Genomic DNA, 15,270 nt, shown 5'->3' with positions numbered 1-15,270 from the left:
AACATTGATATGAATGTACTGCTTAAATAAAACTACCCACCCGTCTATAAAGTAGTTAGCTTGGATAAAACTACAGGTCTATAAAGTAGTTGATGCCACCTTGACCATCTACATTAGAGCAGCTTCCTACATGTTAATGCAACAGTAATAATAATCTAATCATATATGATATAATTACTTTTAATGCCTTTAGTTACAGTTTGCTGACAGCAGCTTGTTGCTTTTACTTATAATGGTATTTACATTACTCACATTACATTATTATCTGATTAACTTTTTTATGTGAAGGTTCCTGGGAAAACATGCATCAAACTGGGTTTGAACCTAAAGCAAATTAGCCTGAGGATGCATTGAAACTCCTGCACTAACAACTAAATGCTCCAATTTACAGGTTCCCAGGACAAAAGCACTTTTAAAGTATGACAAATCATAAACAGCTAATTTTATTGGATTATGGATGAAATCAACTTGCCAGAGAAAAACAGTAACGATAATATGCCACAAAAACATCTAAAATTTTAATATTTACAGCACACAAAATGTTTTCAGACGTTTTCTGTAATTTTGAAATCCAAGGAAAATGTTAAAATTAATAAAAAGTTGAGTAATCATAATCCTGTGCATGCTGATGTCAAAAATAAATATTTGTACACAATTTACAACACGGAAACCTCACAAACTTAAATATGTATAAATATTGTTTGATACAAAAAGTTACGAAACAACTGAATATCAGGAATATTGATATTTTAAAGCTTCAGCATCACATAGTGTTTATATCTAAAAGGTCACATGATAATCAGATGAATGAGTCTCTCCCCGCCGAAATCTTTTATTTCTTCACTTGTCCTTCAGGTTTGATTTGGAGATTATGGTGATATACCAAACAATTAAAGTTGATAAATATAAGAAATTACTGTAATAAAACAAATTGGTTGGTGTAACTTTAATGCCCCTGAGCGACTTTAAGACCTGCGAGATTCAAGTCCATGAGAAAGCTGAGTAAGCGTCCTTTGGTTGTCAATGACACTGAGCTGACAGACATATGTCCGAACTTCTGGGTGGTTCTTGCTGGCCAGAGGTGAATCCGGGCCTGATTTGAAAAAAAAAAAAAAAGAACAGATTTAGAGAATAATTTTAAGTGTTAGCCTCTAGAAATCAACAGAGAACTCTGAATTCTGCATAAAATACTGGTACACTGGTTGATATTTCCTGCGAGCTTTCATCAGACGATCGTTTGTGACTTACTGAATGGCTGGCTCCTGCAGTATCTCACTATTTTTACTGTGTTAGCGATCATCCGCTGAAAGACAACAAGCTATAATCAGCAATAGATACCAGCCTTTACCTGAACAGATATAAAAAAAACAAAAACATTTACCACAACTGTTAACACAATAATCTGCCTCTTCAAAGCCTCACCATTTTCTCAAAATTGACCAAATTGTCAATAAATGTCTTGTTGCCCTCGTGAGTGAATGTCATGTCTGGAAAAAACAATGAAACACAGTAAGTGATTAAGGGAAGTTAAGGCGGCCATTAGTTGTTTAGATGGTAAAGCTGTTCAAAAAACGTGATTGTGACATATTGGTCAAAGATCATGCTGAATTAAAGGTAAATAGACTTTGAATAAATGGCTCTGACCTTTGATCAGCAGCGGCATGAAGGGAATGATGGGAGGCTCCAGTTTGGCAAATGTAAGTCTGTACGTTCTGTGGTTCCTGGACGGGTCCTGTGGAAACACTTCAACGGTTAATTGCACCGTTAACTATTTTTTTTATCATCACACAGTCACATATAATCATTACTTACATCTCCGTCATAACCGTTCATTGCAGTGCACTACACCTAATTTTACTCATTTGAATCTTTTTACTTTTTTTTTTTTTAATCATTATTATTTTCTTCAGCACTTATTTTATTTTACATTAAATTTACTGATCTTTAGATTTTTTTATGCTCATTGGCTCTTCTATGACAGACTGGCAATGTGTCCAGGGTGTACCCTGCTACTGGCACATTGTCAACTGGGATTTGTTCCAGTTCACCCATGAGACCCTGGAAGGATAAGTGGTAGATAATGGGTGAATAGATGGAAGGATTATTGGCTCTTTCCCTTTTTCCTTCCTTTAAGCTGAGAGCAGCTGTAACAAGGCGAAGCAGTTTCACTCTGGGATTAATAAAGTTCTTTCTTTTGAATCTTGAATACTAAACGCTACTAAACTCACACTCAACTCTAGTGACCAGCTGACTGAAATAATCCTCAGTATTTGTGGACAGAAAGCAAGGTTGGAGGCACTTGACATGAAAAAAGCATTGTTTCTCTTACCATCAAGTTTTCAAATTCACTGTAAAACCTCTTAAATTTGTTGGGAAGTTTCTGTGAACACAAAATTAAATGGGATTTTTAACATTCAGTTAAGGCAGAAATCATTTTGAAGAGACACTGACTGCAGACCCACCTCCCACGTCTGACTCAGCCTGCTTATTGCTGGGTTACTCAGTCCCATAATGACAGCAAAAAAGGCGTTCAGATTCCTGTACTCCTTACAGCTGTGACAGAAAACATGAAAAGATGAGATAGAGCAGTGAATAAACAAAACTAAAAACTAAGTCGAAGAAAAGAAAGAGCAGAGTTGACAGTGAGACCAGGTCCACTCACTGGGTGGCAATCTTGATGAACTTCTTGAGAAGCTGTACCCGCTTGCTGAGCTGGGAACACAGACACATCTCTGTGATCACCCAAAACTGAATTTCATTAAACCTCCTCAGAAACAGGTCCAGGTTCACAGTAGTTTTCTTGATGTTTTGCTTCCCAAATGTGTGGTAGATGAGTTCAAGCTGTTGCACACCAGAGTGAATAAAAATAAATGACAACAGATTTAATTAAAATATAATTCAACTGTGCCACATTAATAAAACAGGTCTTATTCTGAGTCATTCTGTGTCAGCTTTATAGTATACCTCATATAATGAATCTGCTTATGGTCTTTCCATCATACCTCATGTACACAGTGGAAAAGCTCCCAGTCATAGGCGGTCATGTGATAAGCCACATCCTTAGAGCTCATCACCTCAAAGCTGGCCAGTGACCCTGCAGATGGACCCTCCTGCTCAGGTAAAGGGGTCTAGAAAACAAAATAAAACTTTTATGCATAATAATCCTGCCACCTATTCTTTCAGAAATACTTTTTTTTACAATGACAAAATGATACTAAAATCAGCAGAAAGATGATTCATGGACCAAAATACGGCAACAGACAGTCCACAAAAAGATAATGAAGGCTATAAGAGCTGCCTTACAGTTTGGCATGGGGATTCAGTAAATCTGTTTGTGAGTCTACGTTTTATGATGAGACTGTCTTGTACAAAATGTTTTCTAAGATGCATTAACACACCAAAGAATCCAGCTGGTCCCTGCGGCAAACAAACAGCCGGCCATTTATGCTGAGAGTGGAGAATACCGACACGTCATTGGACTTGAAGATCACTTTTTCTGTAAAATGGACACATCACAAGTGAGGGTTAAAAAAAGATTTGTCATTGTATGTAAAAATGTCACAAACTATTCATTTGATGTACGGTTATATTTTCCTAGAACGATGCTGTGGTAAGCACTGTCACCTCACAGCAAAAAGGTTTGGGGTTTGAATCCCATTTGAACCTCTGGACTTTCTGTTGTGGAGTTTGCATGTTCTCTCTGTGCCTCTGTGGGTTTTCTCTGGGTACTCTGGTTTCCTCCCAAAGTTCAAACATATGCAAACTGGTGACTCCCATAGTCATAGTCATGGTCAATGTGACAGACAGACTGGTGATCTGTCCAGTGTGTACCCTGCCTCTCACCAAGTGTCAGCTGGGACTGGCTCCAGACCCTCCAACCCCTGACCATCATCAGGTCAGCTGTAATATGTGTTTTGTGACAGGTAGTAAATAGATAGCTAGAGTACTTCATAAATCCATATCATGCTAATACATTAAACAAAGCATCAACATCAACATGACAGCATTGTCACTGAAAGTATGCTAGCATCATGACTTTTGGTAAAACCACCGGTTCGCCATAGTACAGCTTCACACAGCTGTTAGTTCAGTGTTGTTTAAATAATCCGTATTTGTCTGCAAAGCACTGTCACTGCATTCTCCTTTCCAAAACTGCTTCTGAAAATTGGTCCACAGCATATGGTACAACACTTTGCAGTACTGCTAACACTGGGAGATGATGATGGTATTAGACAAGTGGACCCAAAAGCCCCCCCGTCACCCCAGAGCATGCGAGCCACCAGATCCCCTTATTGTAGGGGTCAATCATTTGGGCTTTATATTTACAGTCCAGATTTTCTTTGCCAAGCTGAAGTTCACTAGTTGGACATAGCGTCTGAGCAGCGTCAGCCCTCTATCTTTGTACTTGCCTCTAACAGGGAAAGTGCTGGTCAAGTGTTGGCTGGTTAAAGCCACAGTACATTGATGCTCACTGATGGAAACAATTGAACATCAACACAGTAACAGTTTCATGCTAAATGATATGAGAGTGTTATTTTCTCAAGGTGTTTAAAAGGCCAGTCTTCAGTTACTGCCTAGTGTCGCTCACAGTCAGGAAACTAATTGCAAAAGGGTGATAATTTCTCACTAAATCAACCAGGGACTAACTACTATAATATCCTGCTTGGGCTCTCCCTTGTGCCACGGTGGTTAACATGTAGCTGCCGCTGCTCTCACCTCCTGCTGAACTGAGGTGGACGAGGATCAGGTCCTCTGCCGAGCCCAGCTTGTCAGCCACAGCACCGATGACCTCCTTGACTGAGGCGACAACAGGGACCCGGATTGTGGTGTAGGTGTGGTCACAGCAGTAGACTTTGAACAGAACTGGAGGCACAAATCAGAGCAAACATGGTATTGCCAGCAAGAAGGAATGAAGGAGAGGTGAAATGGTAAAACTGGATCATTGCACTCACTAGGAACCTAATGGTCACAAGATAAATGTGAGGGGTATGATTTTTCGCTTTTCATGTCAAATCCGGAACCTTGTTCTCTTAATCAAATGACACACATCGCTTGAGTGATCTGAGTGACTCTTCTTAATTATATAAATCTCTTATTTGTCAGGCGCTGTATGTTGATTTAGTGTATCATCAGGTGACAGATTGGAAAAAAAGATATTAAAACAGTGTGTCACCACCAAGGCAGATTTGTTCCTGACTCCATGAGTCATCTCGTTCACTGTAAAAACATACACCCAGTGTTACAGAGCAGCCGCATTTTCTGCTGCTCTTTTAAAACACCACCCTCTCCAACATGAGTGTCTGCCCAGTGAAGACCTGAGAAGGTGAAAACATTGTCAAATAAAACTTTCAAAAAATGCATCTAACATAACAATGACAGATAATAGCACTGGTGTAGCAACAGTATAGTGTCTAAGACAAACCATGTATCATGCACTGACCCATGTACTGAGATGACATTTACTCACTTTCATCAGTGCCCTTGACTGGCTGACGTTTCTGAAGCTTCTCATCTCCCATACTGAACTGCCGCAGTAGGACTTTGTGCTGTGACAGAATTTAAAAGGGTCAATTGTCACAATTCTGAACAAAATTCGCACATGAATTTAGATTTGAAAGAAAAGGAGAGTTACCCTCTTCTGTGTGACTCTGGCATCTTCTTTGCTAAAATGTGAAAGAATAAGCCACAAACTATAGTTTTGTATGGTTCTTCATCTACCAATACAAAAAAGCAATCACCAGGAGCTCCTTAATTGTTAACACAGCTTACATGCACTTTACAACTCTCTCCAGTTCTGATAGTTGATCCCTGAGGGCTGGAATCAGTTTTGCATCATTAGATATCGCCGTGACAAACTCCTGCAAAACACAATCATGAAAAGAAGGTTTAGAAGAAGTAATAAATAAACAAAAACAGTCCTTGCTGTAAGCCTGCATTTGTATACACAACTTACATCACTGTTATTGAATTATTGAACACTTGAATGAATGACTGTAAAAAGTTTACTGTACCTAACACTGATTATTAAGCAGTATTGCTATTGCTGCTACAGTACTGTGAACATTAGTTATAGCAGCAATCACATCTATAGCCTGACCTCTAGGAAAGCCAACGAGACGTCCTCCTCCTGCAGGTGATCTCCGTGTACAGCAGCCCACTGCATCACCAGACGGATCACCCTGCGCTTGTTGTTAAGCGTGTAGTCCAGTTTCTCGTGTTCAGAGCCCTGTAAGGCCTGGGCATGGTAGGTGCACAGCAGTTAAGGATCAAGATTATGTCATTTCAGCAAGCTAGTACTTTTTTTTTTTTTTTTTTTTGGTTTTACGTCAGCTTCACAGGGCAGGAAAAGAACATTAGGCAACGTAGAGCTGAAAGGATATTGGGCCATAAACACGGGGCACAGTTGACTATTTGGAATGAAGACACAGTGCATGAGCACAAAGTCATCTAAAGCTGAGTCTGTGACAAAAAAATACAGAAGAAGATCCTGCTAAACACCTGTAAAACCAGTATAATAGTAAATGAATAAGTATTCAGAGCCACTAAGCCTTGATCCACATGGCCCTGTGTCTGTCACCTCTGCAGGCAAATGAAAACCATATGTATCCACACAAGCGAGAGTAATTAGATCAGCTCTGTGATGTGCAGCTAATTATAGATGAGAACAAACAGGTCAGTGCAGAGCAGCAGACAGGACAGAGCAGATGCTGAGCCAGAGAGAGAAGAAAAGAAAAGAAAAATATTGCATGGGAAAAAAAGCCTTTACAGTAAATGATCATGGTATAGGTGGCACCAATCTGACATATTGAATGTTTTATGCTGAGCAGTACCTGACTCTGTGAATTGAGAATCCAATCGCATCATTTCAAGGAGGTGCTCCAATATCTTTTCTGGCGTCCCCGACATTACCTTGTATCTGGAGTAACACAGAATAACACGCACTTCACTAATCAAGAAATACCGGCTCTTAATACTTAATAACATGGCCCTCAACTGATTTGTGTTACTTGAACATGTCTCTGATTGCTTCATTTGATAACAATCCTATTTACAATCACACAGGTCTTAGGTGGCTGACGATTAAAGAGAGTCTGGGCTAAGAGCTGCCAGAGAAGTCAAAAAAAAAAAAAAAAGAAAAGCACAAGGGCATCTTTGCTGTGGAGGAGGATCAACACAATTCACCCTCAGTTGTTTTTATTACTCCATAGCAGCGTCACAAGAGGGAGCCACACAAGCAATGTTGTGTCTTCCCCACTCATGGGGGAGAAGACAGTCTTGACACTCTTACTCTGAGGAGCGCAGTTGATTAGAGGACAACCCTGAGTGACTAAGTGTGACTTGCCTGGTTTTTCCCCTTAGAGCTGAGCCATCATTACCATTAATGTGTCTCTCCATATTGCAGCGACCGCGGTGCAGTGACAGACACCTCTATTAAGGGAACAATCGTTGGGTGCAGTGCATGGGATTACAATCTTTGTACACTAACTGATAGAGACTTTCTCTGCCATAGACTTCAACTGTTGTCCAGAAAGTCTACACACAGGTTCCTTCATTAACATGCATGTGCACATTTACAATAAAGCTAAAAATAGTCCCTAATGAATACACATTTCATTTCTGTTTACTAAAATTGCAGACAATTGTGAGACAATTAAAAAAGGTTCTAATTCCTTTACTGTCCTCAAATAAAGGACTGATGTATGAAATGCAGTTGGTGTTGTGTACATTTACTTGTAATGGGAGGATGAGGCGCCATGGCTGGAGGATCGACTGCTGCTGAGACTCTTCTCTAACACCAAAACATCTTGATCATGCTCTTTCAGACGCACTGTGTTGGCCTCCACATCCTTCACACACACACACACACACAACAAATACATAAAAATTAGGCATTTCAAGATAAAGACTCATGATCTGATAGATGTCGTTGGAGTTGATGAAGGCATGTGAACTAATCAGGCCAGTATATCACTATATGCTGATACAGCCGGGAAAACTTGCAATGAAGAAAATAAATGTTATCCTAGTCTTTCAACTGCAACATTTTAATTTTACAGTTCAAAACAACCATTAATTGGATATTTGCAGTTTTTTAACCCCGAGGTAAGTAACTATTTAGGTTTAAGACACTGGTTGCATAATAGGTTGCAGTGTTACAACCTGCATTAATGGCCTGTCAATAGGTTGGTCAGTGCAAACCTTTATTTGAAGTTACTGTATAGTGGTGATTCCAAATAACAAATACTTCAGGCTAAATTTTGGTGATATCCACTATGTAATGTTTACATTTGCTTAGATGTAGCCTAATTATAAAATTGAATTGTGACTATTACCTGAAAAAAATATATTACCACCATAAAACCATGTGAGGGGTTAATAAAAATGTATAACATATATATTATATATATGTGTGTTATTTAAGATTATTACAAAGACATATCTTATTAAATATGGAAACCATTTCAAGGTATATTTCTTAAGAATTTGTGAGTTATGACGTTATCAGGTTGTTAGATTATCAGCTACTAGAAGTGTAATTTCTTTCCAATCTGTTTTATGATGGCGTCAGAGCTCCCAGATGGAGGTTTTCCGCACAACAACTTTGCATCCACAGCTAATTACCCCCAAATCTGCCTTTTATCTCTAGCTTGAAGAAACACAAGTCATTATCAACATATTTCATATTTAGTGGGATGACTAAGATAATTGGCGCAGAGGGCTGATGTACAATCCCAGGGGGTACATTAGATAACTTTTATGGCTGCATTGCTGAATTATTGCCAACAGAGGGCAATAGTGCGTTTTTACTGTTACTGTAATAATAACAAAGATGTTAAACAAAAACTCACCCTCAAAATCCTGTTGAAGTCCTCCTTGTCTACTCTGAGGAAGTGACAGTTGTCCTCTCGCAGGACAATGGAGGCAGCGCGGGGGGCGTCATTGACGAGAGCCAGCTTCCCAAAGTCATCTCCTTCATGAAGCGTGCAAACAACACCCTGAGGAGCACAGCACACTGATCATTTACTGGCTACTGAATCGATTCTTACAGCAACACAGTCAGCTCAGTGCTTTCACAAATTGTACAATCTCACCCAGAGAAATACCTACTTTTCCATAGATGACGACATTGACTGAGCCCTTTAAAATAATGTACCATGATGTGCCCTCCTCCCCTTGATTGAACACTGAGCCAGAAAAGAAATAAGGAAACGCTTTAGTTGTGAGATACAAGTTTATTGAAAGGTGGGAGCACTTATTTGAACAAAATGCTTACACACTGTTCCTGCCTTTGCATGGGATTCAAAGATCAGCACTCCTGCCAGTTCTCTCTTTACCTGTGCAAGCAGGGCAAGAGAGATTTATAATTCAGGAGAATCAATATTAGCACAAATTCTTTTACTTACTGGTGCAACAAGGAGCAACCCAAAAGAGAATTACCATCCTCAAAGTTTTACTTCCCGGCTACTCAAAACCCTGCTGATGTAAAATGCATTCTCCTAAAGCTGAATGTAAAAACATAAAGGATGCATATTGCAGAAGTTCTCATTTAACTGGTTATTCAGTTTTACTGGATACCAGCAGCAACATAAATTGATGATTTTTACTTGCAAAGCATTTATATGTACTCATCAGGACTCAAGAGTGTGAGGGCTGTTTTACTGCCATAGGGGACAGAACTAGTTTCTGCACAGTGACAACAGGAGTCATACAGCCACTGAACACAGACAATTCATACTCACAGTGGTGGATAGATGGGATAAGGCCTTTATGTGGAGCAGCTCTTCATAAATGATCTCCAAATCATCCACTGTTCTTTCAGATGGACTGGAAAACAGGAAATATTTAAATGAACTAATAACACCATCATGCTGATTCGTCTTAAAACATTTTTTTAGTCATTACTGCTCTAAAGCCGTACTGTTTCCTCAGAATCATCCTCAGGTGGGCATCTGGTCCAATCTGGGAGAGGAGAAGCAGAGTGTCCTGCAGCTCCTCTTGACTCTCCTTCCTTTCCTCCTCGCTAGGTAAAGGGGCATCCTCCTGTTCGTCATCCAGGAAGCGGTAGAAGAGGTACTTGTCCTGGAAGCTCATCTCCTGGTCCACTGCATCACAACAACACAATGCAGACAGAAAGGTAGCACTTTAAAATAGCTGCTTCTCAGGTACATGTGTGCAGACAGACACCACACAGATTCTCACCATGGTTGAGAACACCTTCTTCCAATAGCACCTGCCACATGCCCACAGCCTGAACACGAGAGTGGATGCAGGAACTCTGCTGCAGTTGCCAATCAACTAACTCAATCCCCACGCAACACTGCCTATGAAAGACACAAGTCGGTATAAGATTTTATATATGGTTGGGCAATAGGTTTATTGTCTTATGTTGGCTTATTGTCTGTTTTGTGTTTTACTAATTCGATCTGTCTGTACTTCACCTTATAAGGAGGACATGGTGAACATGGAATAAAAAATTGCTTATTTACACATCCAACAAATACAGAGCAGCATTTTCACTTCATTGTGTAACTGAACATGCTCAAAACTGTAGAGAGTTGTGGTCAACTGCACACTGTGTCCTTCTAAGTGCATGGAAACTTGCTAAGAGGTGGTTTGAGGTGAGTGCAGACTTTATACAAACATCATTTGTTTTTGTCCACCTGTTGAATATTAAGTGCCAAAATTCATTGACCTTTTAGTTTAATTTTAGCCTCCACCAGCTCCTGAGGAAAGTGTCAGGTAGAATACAATAGGTTGTAAAAGACTCTTTGCTAAAAATAGCTTTCTGAGCTGGGGGAAACTGACTTCTATGTAGTTTTAGTTTGTAATGAGCTGAATAACAAATATCAGATTATTAAAACACCAGCTAACTTGTATGTCTTCAGGTGGTACTTCCTGTCTCTGATCATATGAGGCGCCCTGGAGAGGATGGCATTACGGAGAATCTTCCCCGCGTGCAGGATCTTCTCAGAGGGAACCTGCACAGTAGAGTTTGGGTTAATCTCACATGTTTGAGTTGTATTTAGTACCTGCCACATAAAGCTCATGACTGACCCCTACATATAGACAGTGGCTGTGTTTACTACCTGAGAAATGCATTTGGGGTTGGGTTTGGCTTGACTTTCAATGAATTCCTTCTGTAAAATAAAACAAAATAAAAAAAATAAGTAAGTGGATATAATAAAAGCATTATCGATGACAACGAGAATGATCGCTGTTTAGATGGTAAAACCTCGACATCACAGAAACGGGGTGAAATTAAAGGTTCGTTGTTATAGGACACAACTGTCTTGTAATAAAGGACATTAGGAAAACAACATGTCAGGCAAGTCAAGTTAAATGAGGGGTGTTTTTCCACTCACTGTGGGCTGCAGGATGTCTGTCTCTGCTACTGTATGACTCAAGGTTGACACCGTGTTTATTAGCTGTCATTTTTAACTGAACTTATGGCTTTCTATATTGCATCTGCGTTAAAATAATAGTCTGTTACCAGAGTCTTGACTGATGTATTCAACTGCTTAAATGGGCCATAGATATTGTTCATTACTATAAGCGTTGTGTGTGTGTGTGTGTGTGTTTGTGTTTTTTTTTTTATTGGGACCATGGGGTGGGCTGCAGAGCTGTGACATTTAAGATGCATTCTGTAAGCTTCAGAGAGCAGCATTAACCCATGCATTTATGTGAAGGCTTTAAAGCCTCATTATTTATTTACTAGAAAAATTGTTGACTCAGTAGCCACAAAAGCTGGGCTTTCAAAGTTATTATTTATATATGTTAAAGTACATTACTATAAATCTGTGTTTGTTACTTAAAAGGAACGCAAGATATGGAGTTCTCGTTTTTACACAACAGACTGTTTTGAAAAAACTGTTCTGTAGGAACAAAGCACAGGGCATCATAAATCTGCTGCGGTGCCCCGTTATCAACGTCATGCGGTCAGGAAACAGGAGAAAGGTGGGACAGGAACTGCTCTGGATGGAGACATCTTGTTTATATTTAGACCCCCATTAAACAAACTTCACATTCCACACTTATTGTCACCAGTAAGAGTAAAGGATGCTGTTACATCAGGAAAATTGGTAGCAATGACAAAAGAGCAGAGGTTTAACTTAATGCCAAAGGTTTAACTCACCGTTAACACACTGACACACTGGATAAGAACAAGGCCAACCAGCACTCAAATCTCTCAAATCCACAGCCCCACTCTGGCTTTCATAACATGTGACAACTCTAAATGGTATGATGTATGTATTAAATAATTAATCTGTGCCTGGTTGTCCAATGTCACAAAAAAAATTACCTTATCCTGATGTTTGGTGACCGAAACAAATGAGTTGTTGCTGATATTCTCTTTGTCTGGCATTCCTGAGGGAGAAAAAAATATTTCAATATACAGTATGTAAACAAACCCAAAAAACATTAAGAACAAAAATGCAAAATGCATTAAATTAGCTAGCACTGCAATTCCTGGTTATGAAGTGTGTTAAAGCAAAACAATCTTTAAGCTATGCAACTAAATTATTTTTTTTACATATTCCTGAAAGGGGAGTTGTGATGGTACTGAACGTTTCATTATCCTTCAACATTTTATACTAAACAGTCAGATTCTTCTGACCTCAGTTTGAACCTTTAGATCATTTATCTTGTGCTTGAATATAATATATAAGCCTACATTTCCTATTGTGTCATTCAAAGCTTTTAGCAGGTTTTTGTTTGTTTGTTTATTTTTTGCTTTTCCAATCATAACATGAATAAATGTTATGATTATGCTAAAACCTTTGCCAGTGATTTTACTCTGCCAGACAGTCCTGTGGAGGGTTAGAGTGGTGTTGTTATCTCTCAGTGTTGGGCGATTTAAGCTCGTACTGTTGCACTACCCTTCAGGACAAATACCATAATCAGTCATGGCTGCTCAGTCACAACTGTATCTGCAGGGGAAAACTCAGCTATTCTTAGACAAGTGTCTCACACAACTGATACTACAGATGCAATGAACAGAATTCATAGAAAGTGGAATATAACTATAAATGTAACATTACGCTTGTAGCTGTACATCCAGAAACAAAAATCAAACATCTTTTTTAACATTAGTTAAAATTAGTCATAGTTAACATTGCTTTTTTTGTAAATGATCTGTGCCGTACTTGTGCATTGCAAACAATGTACAACCATAAAGATAAACAATCATAACATCTAAGATTTATGTTTCTGCAGGTAAAAGTCAGTTTATATCAGACACCCTGGACTAACATAGACATAATAAGTGTCTTAACCAAATTGTTTTAAGACCCTAAACTTAACTAACCAAACTAACCAACCCTTAACTGGAGACCTGGAAATGTTACATATTGTTCAGTTTTTCAACAGTTACATACATTTTGGTATAAATATTTGTATTATTCTGTCACATACTATTGTACCGGGAAGGCCTCAGTAGCTTTCAATCATATTTATATGAAAGAAGAGTCTGATTTGTTTGTTTTGAGACATTAGCACAGCTGTCCATCATTTTATTTGTGAAGCTGTCATGCTGGTCCATGTAACATCCTGCCACTCATTAAAGTGTCACATCAGTTCAATCCAAGCTCTAGCTCAAGAATACACGTGCAACAATCTACAGTTTACTTTGCTGGTAAATGGGGGAAAAAAACACTTTACTGCTAAACGATTACAGTTTCGTTGCAGTGGCATTGTGTGCTCGTGCTGCAAAAATTGCTCAGGTACATTGTTGTGAATATATGACTCCAGTGAACAAAACTGCTGAGTTGAAAAGCATCCAAACACACTTTCTACACTGTCAAACATCTTTAATTCATCTGAATTAACTAGGACAGTTACAAAACCTCTGGGCGGTATGTAGACTCTACAGACTGTAAATCATACTGTAAGTACTGTGTTGCATGATGCAAAAATATTCAAATTAAATACTCAAGGAATGTAACAGGCTACAGTCGCTAATCAAATACTGATTTCATGTATAGAAGAGTTTCAGATTGTTTGGTTTAAAAAGCTGTCTTTGTTTCAGACATAACATTGTCCATCACTTATGAACTTTCGTTCAAAATACAATATAATATACTGCACATTAAACCTACTAACAGTAACAGCAACAGTAACAGTAAGCTAACAGTATCTCTGGATTTTGTCACAGCACACTGCTGTTCATCATTTTTATGGCACATGACTTTGAAGCACATTAAGTGCTTTGTTTGAGCAAAGCTGAGTCAATATTGAGCTAACTTGCAACAGAAAAGCCTAAATCAGCCTTTATCGGAACGCAGGGAGATAAAGGAGGGTCAAATGGTTATGGAGTTAAACTGAGAAAAATATCATCACATATATTCAAAGAATCCATCTTATATTACACTTCTTAAAAAGGATGAAATTGCATTTTGAATGGATTATCACTGGAAAGTGAAAGCAAAGCCATTAACTGTAAAGAGTATCAGTAGCTCTTCATCTCGAGACATCTTGAAAAGATCTGCATACATAGCTTAAAATATATATTTCATTAGCTGCATTATAATGTCATCATTTCAATTTTTGACACAGTCTGACCAACCATGTGGACATGAAGATTTGACCTGATATTTTACATTCAAATCTTGTCTTTAATATTCTGTTAGAAAAAGTTCAAACAATGTCTTCAAATTCGCCTCAGCCAACACAACCACTGCTAAGAATGACAGCATTAGGAATAAAATGTGTTGGGTCTTTACTACTCAGAGATGTAAACAGCGCTGCTGGGCCACTTACTGTCAGCATTACTTTCCATCGCTCCATAGGGTGGGGCGAGCAGTCCAGCCATGCACTGATGATATTTCTACAAAAAGAAATAGAATAGGAGAACAAATCAGTCAGTGATTTATAGTTGACAATAAAAGATCAATATGTCAGATGCAAATTTCACACATTTTCACCACACCAAAAATATAAGAAGTTAACATCTGTTTTAGGCTGGGTTTAGACACAGCAATTCCTTGAGCTAAATGCCAACACATCTTAGTTTAACATTTGTTAATTAGTGCTAAAGACAAACTACAACTGAGGGTGATGGGAAAATTCTTATATTAGCAGGTATTTGGTCATAAACTAGATTAAAAGTTTGAGGATCAGTAGGGAACATACAAAAACAAAATCAAATTCTAATTCATACATTAGATATTTCAGCCATGTGTACTCACACAGTCAAAATGAAACTAACATCTGCACCTAAAAGCAGCTACAGTGTTTCAGTGTGAACTGAAATGTCCCTGGTCCAGTTCCAGC

At 38.7% G+C, this 15,270-nt stretch overlaps 1 protein-coding gene across 4 annotated transcripts in view; it reads right to left on the bottom strand.

Annotated features, from left to right (window-relative positions):
• Positions 1-496: 496 nt before the first annotated feature.
• rapgef4a (Rap guanine nucleotide exchange factor 4a) overlaps positions 497-15,270 on the bottom strand; it is a 28,379-nt gene continuing 13,605 nt past the window's right edge. For 3 of the 4 annotated variants that reach the window (XM_033324990.1, XM_026296145.2, XM_026296146.1), the window contains 27 exons: positions 14,758-14,824; positions 12,302-12,366; positions 11,088-11,138; positions 10,873-10,979; positions 10,201-10,322; positions 9,920-10,103; positions 9,741-9,825; positions 9,275-9,335; positions 9,109-9,185; positions 8,850-8,996; positions 7,732-7,847; positions 6,831-6,916; positions 6,381-6,459; positions 6,098-6,248; positions 5,770-5,858; positions 5,633-5,663; positions 5,468-5,546; positions 4,717-4,863; positions 3,399-3,496; positions 3,003-3,128; positions 2,663-2,841; positions 2,463-2,553; positions 2,330-2,380; positions 1,645-1,732; positions 1,423-1,487; positions 1,249-1,303; positions 497-1,093 (listed from right to left, as the gene is read on the bottom strand). In XM_033324990.1, the coding sequence (XP_033180881.1) occupies positions 966-1,093; positions 1,249-1,303; positions 1,423-1,487; positions 1,645-1,732; positions 2,330-2,380; positions 2,463-2,553; positions 2,663-2,841; positions 3,003-3,128; positions 3,399-3,496; positions 4,717-4,863; positions 5,468-5,546; positions 5,633-5,663; positions 5,770-5,858; positions 6,098-6,248; positions 6,381-6,459; positions 6,831-6,916; positions 7,732-7,847; positions 8,850-8,996; positions 9,109-9,185; positions 9,275-9,335; positions 9,741-9,825; positions 9,920-10,103; positions 10,201-10,322; positions 10,873-10,979; positions 11,088-11,138; positions 12,302-12,366; positions 14,758-14,824 (2,625 nt within the window). In that variant the 3' untranslated portion in view covers positions 497-965. The remainder of the gene's footprint in view (positions 1,094-1,248; positions 1,304-1,422; positions 1,488-1,644; positions 1,733-2,329; positions 2,381-2,462; positions 2,554-2,662; positions 2,842-3,002; positions 3,129-3,398; positions 3,497-4,716; positions 4,864-5,467; positions 5,547-5,632; positions 5,664-5,769; positions 5,859-6,097; positions 6,249-6,380; positions 6,460-6,830; positions 6,917-7,731; positions 7,848-8,849; positions 8,997-9,108; positions 9,186-9,274; positions 9,336-9,740; positions 9,826-9,919; positions 10,104-10,200; positions 10,323-10,872; positions 10,980-11,087; positions 11,139-12,301; positions 12,367-14,757; positions 14,825-15,270) is intronic. The other variant, XM_026296144.1, reaches the window with a different exon arrangement.

The sequence above is a fragment of the Mastacembelus armatus genome, chromosome 21 (assembly GCF_900324485.2).
Source record: "Mastacembelus armatus chromosome 21, fMasArm1.2, whole genome shotgun sequence".
Lineage (NCBI taxonomy): Eukaryota > Metazoa > Chordata > Actinopteri > Synbranchiformes > Mastacembelidae > Mastacembelus > Mastacembelus armatus.
The sequence above is the reverse complement of the archived record's forward strand: the minus strand, read 5'-3'. Positions and strand labels throughout refer to the sequence as shown.